At 40.7% G+C, this 7,709-nt stretch overlaps 1 protein-coding gene across 1 annotated transcript in view; it reads right to left on the bottom strand.

The window, feature by feature from the left end:
* The window catches only part of LOC123977486 (calcium/calmodulin-dependent 3',5'-cyclic nucleotide phosphodiesterase 1C-like), an 85,635-nt gene that overhangs the window by 27,456 nt on the left and 50,470 nt on the right, over positions 1–7,709 (bottom strand). The window contains exon 10 of the mRNA XM_046060205.1: positions 6,277–6,397. Within this exon, the coding sequence (XP_045916161.1) occupies positions 6,277–6,397 (121 nt within the window). The remainder of the gene's footprint in view (positions 1–6,276; positions 6,398–7,709) is intronic.

The following is a 7,709-nucleotide window of genomic DNA, read 5'->3' as shown; positions in this document are numbered from 1 at the left end:
GAAGGGGAACGAGAGACTGCGTCGGCCCGCCGCACCTCTCTCCCCGCCTGAAGCGCCTGCTTCATAGTTTAAGCTAATGATGAGTGTGTACAGGTGTGCTTTATACTCCTCCGGTTATTCCGTCACACCTTACCGTTCTAGCAACAAGCCAATAGGATTGGAGTGATTTCATTCACGTTCAGACCTGCTTCGCCTAGAGGCGTTCCCATAGTGTCGTAACCGACGCAGTCTCTCGTTCCCCTTCTCGGGGAACCAGGGTTACATACGTAACCCGAGACGTTATCAACTGAATATGATGTGAATATTTCCGAGTGAGGATGACTGTGGTGCAGCTGAAACAAATAAATGTGTTTTGACAGCATTTCATAAAATACAAAATGAGCAAGATTTTATTTATGTACCCTAGACGTCTAAAACTTCACAGTCAGTTTGAACCTAGACACATTTTCCGCTGCAAACAAAATCATTAATAGCCATAGCCCTACTGAGTCGGACTGTCACTTTACAATAACAGGTCCATGAGTAGCCTAAACTATGTCTAATCTGTTCGATGTTAATATTTTCATCTTCAGTTATTGCCACTGGTATTTAGTCCTGTCCAGTTACAGCTGAATAAACAGGCCTGTAGCTATTTAAAATGAATAACAGGCCATAGGAGAATTCCAACACTTTATCATTCATTAAGGAAATTCCAGTCTGGTAAATGATGAATAAGCAACACTGTATAAAATGTAATATTGTTAACGTATCGATCCTTCCTCCACTCCTGTGTTTTAGAGCCAATCATGGTCCGCTTCCAGCAGGTTCAACATACTCAGACTTGACTGAACGAATTTTAAACACCTGTTCTGAAACTGGAAACTCTGAGTTTCACAGCTCAGAGTTCGTCAACCCAGAGTTCAGGTTTACACTCAGAGTTTGTTGAACCTGCTTTCTGAAACGGGGCCCTGAACTGTATGTAAGCCAGAGTTTTTGTGTTTTTTGGATTAAAACCTGTGCTCCATCTTCCCTGTTACCCAGCCATCTTGGTCTCTTGTCTAGTAGCCATCCATCCATCCACGGTCAACCGTTTATCCTGCGTACAGGGTCGCGGGGAGGCTGGAGCCAATCCCAGCTGACTTGTCTAGTAGCATATTATTATTTTTATTATGGACAAGCAAGGTTCTATTATCTATAATCTATTTTATTTTTTCTTGTTTCAAATAACGTAAGAGTTATTTGAAACATAAATAACAATAATACATAACATAATAATAAAAATATTGGGAAATTGTATCAGATCACTCCTCATCCTAAGTAGTTCATCCTCACAGGTAGGATTATACGGGGAAAGACTAAAGCTTGCGAATTGTTTTGTATTTGAATGAGAAATGAGTGAAATGGTTTAGTGACCAAATAAGTTGTGGGAAATGAATTTAAGGTATTTTTTGATACGTGTTGAAAGTAAATAACTGACAATTGTTTTGTTAACTTTCTATCAATGAACCGAATTGAAAGATCTCCAGGAGTGCATTTTCCTTTGGTGAGTCGCAAACCTCCTCCAAAAACAAATATAAAACGAGTAAAGAGTATGTTTAAACAAGTCACTTAACTACACTAAGACTCTCAGAGGAAAACAGAGGCTGCACGTCCAACCGGTCAAACAAATTACACCTGAACCAGCTGCAGCCAGAGGCTCCGTGAGTAAAATCAGCTGATTGCTGCTGCGCCACAAAAGCATTTAATTGATATGATGGAACGCAGTGATTGATCAGTGACACGTGATGTGAAGAGCAAATAAAAATGTATAGAGAAGTGTTAAATGATACCAGGAGATGAAACCAATGGAAAGCCAAGCTTGTGGTGATAAACAGCGATGAACATGCCTAAGACGCAGCCGCAGGTGAGCGGCTGTTAAAATCCCGCATGGAGTCGGTGCGTGCAGGCCTTTTTTATACAGTCTATGGTGCAGGCACTTAAGGAAAAAAAGGCGTGCTCTTCTCTTTCTTTCAGTGTGTTGTTTGCGTGTTTGGCTGCAAGTAAAACCATACAAATAGTAATTTTTTGCCGCGATCTGGTTAAAAGGTAAAAGGTATGCCTAGGTATCGATGGAAGTACTGGTTTGACTGGATACATTTCGATTCTACTCAATACTGGGCCGTTTCGGTCGATACCATAAAGGTATCAAGTGTGATACCCATCCCTAGTCTGAGCTCAGCATGCACAGACATATACTGGGTTTTTTATTGTTCATTTGTGGACAGTATTCTAATGTTCTGCTTTATTGCTTGGCATTCCTCATTATCTGTCCCTAAGAACCAACTTAATAAGACTGTCTGCTTTTTGAGTCCCAAGTAGTGAGGAAAGGATGGGCTATCCTCATGCTGTTTGTGGGCTACCTGTGTTTAGAGATCCTTTATACCTTGCATTTTGTTGTATTTAATTCTTGATTGTTGGTGAGGTTGCTGTGGAGTGGTGTTTTATGTCTGCTTTTAACAGTAGTTTCTTTATTTGTGGTTGTATTTTTCTGACACTTGCCAGACACAAAGTGTCATGGTTTGGGGTTTTCAGGTATTATTTGGAGGGTTGTTGGGTCCATGTCAGGTGTTTCCTGTGTTCAGTCTTGTCTGTTATGTTCACTGGCATGTGTTCAGCTTAGACACTGGACTGGTAAAAGTAAACTTAGTATGCAGTCTTACTTCTGTGCTTAAATTCTTAGATCTGTTTACTAGTTACTTTCCCATTTGGATTTTACATGTGTTCTGTTTTATTCATCATGGTCCGTTGTCTTTTGTTCTGGGTTTTGTCAGTCTGACTTGTCCATGTTATTTGCTTCTGTATTATGAGTGTTAGGTTCAGTGTCTGTGTGAAGTTACATTTTTGTCTATTGTCTATTCAGCCTGTGTTTCTGTTTCCTGTTTTAGTCTGAAGTCTGCCTTTGCTGCAGGGGCGGCTTGTTCATTAGGGGCTGCCAAGCCGGGAAAGACAGGGGATTTTTCTCACACACAGCTAACTAACAGTGGGGTCACTGTTAGTTAGCTGTGACTGTTTTTGACAGGAAGTTTGTCTCTGAATATCGCTGTCCAATCAGCATCAAGTCGTGTTCTGTGGAGTCCCGCCTCTTTTGGTGCGATTTCAGTCTGGTTGTAAATCGCCCAGATCTCTCTCATAGACTTTCATGTCAAGGCAGTTTTTTTCGAGCTGCGGCTGCTGCAGTGCAATCTCTATGGGTTCCGGGAGGGCTCGCACTTACGTGTTTATGTCATGCGCCCAGCAGCAGAGCTACGCTTCTGCCACCTGAAAACGACTCGGCAGTCCTCCAGCTTGTTGCTCTCACTACAACCAGCTGCTGTAGAAAAATTTACGTTCAGGCTGAAAATTCAACTGTGGTGTTGTGTCGGGAGAGGCAGTGACTTTACCAGCGGTGAGTAAGACACAGTATAAAAAATACATGTAATTTGTTAAGCTATGAGGAGAGGAAAACTCCGCTAGCCACTAGGCTAATTTATGCTGTGTAAAATGCCATAGGCAAAGCTAATAATCTTGATAGTTATTATTAAGCTCAACCTGTAATAATAATATAAAACAAGTGTTGTTTTTTTTCTTTTATTGCCAGAAACCCAAGAAGAAAGAGGAGGTAGAATGATGTGGCCATCACTGGCATCTTGTCAGAGGAGGATAAAAAGAGAAAGCAGGAAAGCAACACAGAAAATAAACCAAAAATAATAGAATATACCTTTTATATTTCCCCTTACATGCCTTGTTGTGTATGTGTAAATACAGAGGAAGAATGGGAGAACAGCACATAGCTCATTGTTACTGTGTGATTATACAGGGTACAGAGTACAGAGAGTACAGGAGAACAGTGGATACTTTAATACAGCCCACACCCCAAATAATACTGTGTATCTACAGGATAACAAGTGGATTTTTACAACTCTCTGCTTACCTTATTAGTCTTGTGTAATGTGTGTAACTTAAAGAATGAAAATAAATACTAGTTTCATCTGTACCCTGTTAAACAACAAGGGACGGTGAAGAGTCGGCCTACAGAAGGGACAGGAGGTCTACAGGAGGTTGATCAGCTGGCTCTCTGATGCGGTCAGAACAACCTGGAGCTTAACACGCTCAAAACTGTGGAGATGATCGTGGACTTCAGGAGGAGCCCCCCTACTCTGCCCCCCATCACCATACTCAACAGCCCTGTGTCTGCTGTGGAATCCTTCAGGTTTCTGGATTCAACTATATCCCAGGACCTGAAGTGGGAGCCCTATACTGACACGATCATCAAGAAGGCCCAGCAGAGGATGTACTTCCTGCGTCAGCTCAGGAAGCTCAACCGGCCTAAGGAGCTGCTGATCCAGTTCTACAAAGCCATCATTCAGTCTGTTCTCTGCACCTCCATCACTGTCTGGTTTGGATCTGCCACCAAAAAGGACAAGGACAGACTACAACATACAGTCAGGACTGCAGAAAAAATAATCGGTGCCAACCTGCCCTCCATTCAGGACTTATACATTTCCAGAGTCAGGAAACGGGCAGGAAACATCACTGCAGATCCATCTCACCCTGGACACAACCTGTTCCAGCTCCTCCCCTCTGGAAGGCGCTACAGAGCACTGTACGCCAAAACCAACACACACAGAAGCAGTTTCTTCCCACAAGCCATCACTCTGATGAACAGCTGATTTTTGACTCACAGTGTCAGGAACAATTCCTGTGCAATAACCCAGTAACTCTGCCTCTAATCAGCCACTTGTTTACTGGTTACCACTTATTATTTGTTTATTCACCATTCTCTATTTCAGTGCTGTTCATACTATGTCATATTGTATATACTGTATACCAATACACCTACCTCAGGTCATAAGGTCATAGGTCTTGTTTATTTTTTGCAGCATCCTTTGCACTATGCTCCATCACACTGTGTACATGTGTACATGTATGCATGTATGTGTATGTGTACCTGTATATCATATCCACTTTCATGTACATAATGAGAATAGTTTACTCTTGCATCCTTTACACTCTGATCACTGCACTATTTGTCAATATGTCTATATTGTTTTGTTCATAGTGTGTATATTAGTGTTGTCTATTCTGTAGTTTGTATCTGATTTTATTTTATTATTTAATTATTGTGTTATGGTATTATTGTATAAGTAAGCACATCATGAGCAATGTACAATCCTGAGTCAAATTCCTCGTATGTGTACACATACCTGGCAATAAAACTGATTCTGATTCAGATTTAAGAATAGCTGTGTTTGATCCACCTTCATATCCAGAATATGTGACATTATTACATTACTGTAGCCTATTACTTGAGACGGGTCCCTTAGCTGCAATGCAAGATTAACTTTAAATTTTGTTCATTGCACATTATCAGCCCAGTGCCACTGCGCTTTATTCTGGATTTGTTGTTCCTAAATAAAAGGTTTGTTACAGCTAAATCAGATGATTGTGAGAGTTTTTCTTTTTATATCATTATTGCTAAAGTAGTTGCCTTTACATCCAAAGGTCTAAAGATCGGTTGATCTTAACTGTGGACTGTTCATTCATTGTAGACATTGACAATGAACTTCAGGACATAGCTGTTCACAAATACTGTACAGTATGTAGCCTAAGGAACAATACTTGTCTTATAGCAGACTTAGACCATAGAACTTGTCATCTTAGCCATGATCGCAACAATTGCCCCCCCTGAGAGATTTGGCAGGAGCGGCCACTGCTTTGCTGTCATTGTCTGGTTTTGCTTCCCATTCTGTTTCATTACCTTGACTCACACCTGTTTTGTGTTCCCACCCTGCTCGTTTGCCTGAGTATTTCAATGTCTGTGTTCTGTTCAGTCTTTGTTGGTTCATTGTTGCATGTAGCCTGTATTGCTCTGTTGCCTGTGTTTGTTCCAGCAGTACTTTCCCTTTGTTTTTTGGACCTGTGTTTCTTAGTTACTTTAGATTCTATTTGGACTCAGCCACAGTTTGTAAGTATGCTCTCCTTTTGTTAATAAATCAGTGGACTATATCTGCTCAGCTCTAGTGTCCTGCGTTTGGGTTCTCAGCCTGCTCCATCATTACAACACATGACAATTCATGACAGAAAGGGAATTTACAAATGTTAAACTAGACAAAACAAAGTCCAGAGAAATACTGTTATTTTTAACGTTTTGAGTGGCAGGTCATGATGATATGACACAATGGCACATGATGTATTTCTGAAACGACTAAACAATTAAGATGTCAGATGTGTCATCAGAACTTTGTGTCTTTTTTTCAGGACATAAGGGTGGTGTGTCACCTAGAGCGTCTGAAGCCAGCCAATCCAGAGCGAGATGCTTCCTCAATAAGCGGTGTCACAATCTTCTCAATCATTTCCATCAACACGGTGAATGTTGGCTCCACGATGAAGTCAATGAATCCTGCAGGAAACAGTAATCATGCCAGATTAACATTCACCTTGTACCTTCTCACAGAACTTCAGGCTGCATCAGCAGTGTGAGATCCAAAACCATCTGAGACAGTAACCAGTGCTTTTCGTTTATCCCACAGAAAAGTCACATCATTCAGTTTTTCTCTTTTCATTTCAGTGATGTTAACAGTTGGGTACGGGTTAACAGGCTACATTAACCAAATAATTGTACACATTTATTCCACTGCCTTTTAAGATGTTTTATAATATTACTATATTACTAATTGGTTGGAGCCATACAGAACTTGAACCATTTTAAATGGTCGAACAATACACATACGTTACGGTATATTGATCATTTTTGAATAAAAGCTTCCCTTTTGGTACAGTCTGTTACAAATCCAGACATGCTCATTGTTGGTTCCAATGTTAAGATGTCATGAATGATTTGTTGTGCCATTGGACTCACCATAGGCAGATTAAAGCGAATTTAAATCTTTGACATCATTTCTCAAAAGTGATCAGGTTTGATCCCTGGATTGACCTCAAAGTCCTGATCAGGTTTTACCACTCTACCACACCTTAGGTGACAGACTTGAGGCAAATCATCAGTTACACCAGTAAAATTGTCTACCCTAGAAACATGAACTTCATCAGAGACTAAATGCATCAATTTGTCACATTTAAAGCAGGTTTAGGTTGCATGCTTGTCATAGTCACATCTCTGAATCCACAAAAAGGAACAAAATGCAGGATAACAATTCCCAAGAGAGTAAAATAATGGATTCTGCAACACAGAACAGTAATCTCTACTGGAAACCTTAACTGTACAATGGCTGAACAATGACCAGGATAAGCTGTTTGACATGTACAACTGCTTTCATAAATGTACTAGATAATGTATTGAACAGCCAGTGTGGATTTGATCATTTTATATCAAATAAATTTGGAGATCCCAAATTTTTTTTTTGTCCCAAGTGCTGCTTGGGTAGTTTCAGCCATAAAACCTACCACCTCTGGTAAAGTTGAGATAACAGACTCTATGCATGACTATTAAAATGACAATATTAACATTAAAGCTGAGCCGGCCGAGTTTCACATTCTGGAGCTCTGCCGGTACGGCTGTGAATTTGCTACGCGGTTCCGACGCCACATGAAGGTGCTATATGTCTCTTCCTGTGTCCCCTATGTGGAGCTACATACCACTTGCCGCTATGAATATAAATCGGTATTGGTGTGTAGATGTCTGCGGGGTGGGAGAGTTATCAAGCACGTAAAGTTTGGTGCAGATGTGAGCATGTACACTGAAGTTACAACAACTT

This window comes from Micropterus dolomieu, linkage group LG01 (assembly GCF_021292245.1).
Source record: "Micropterus dolomieu isolate WLL.071019.BEF.003 ecotype Adirondacks linkage group LG01, ASM2129224v1, whole genome shotgun sequence".
NCBI lineage: Eukaryota > Metazoa > Chordata > Actinopteri > Centrarchiformes > Centrarchidae > Micropterus > Micropterus dolomieu.
This window is presented reverse-complemented; position numbering and strand designations above follow the sequence as displayed.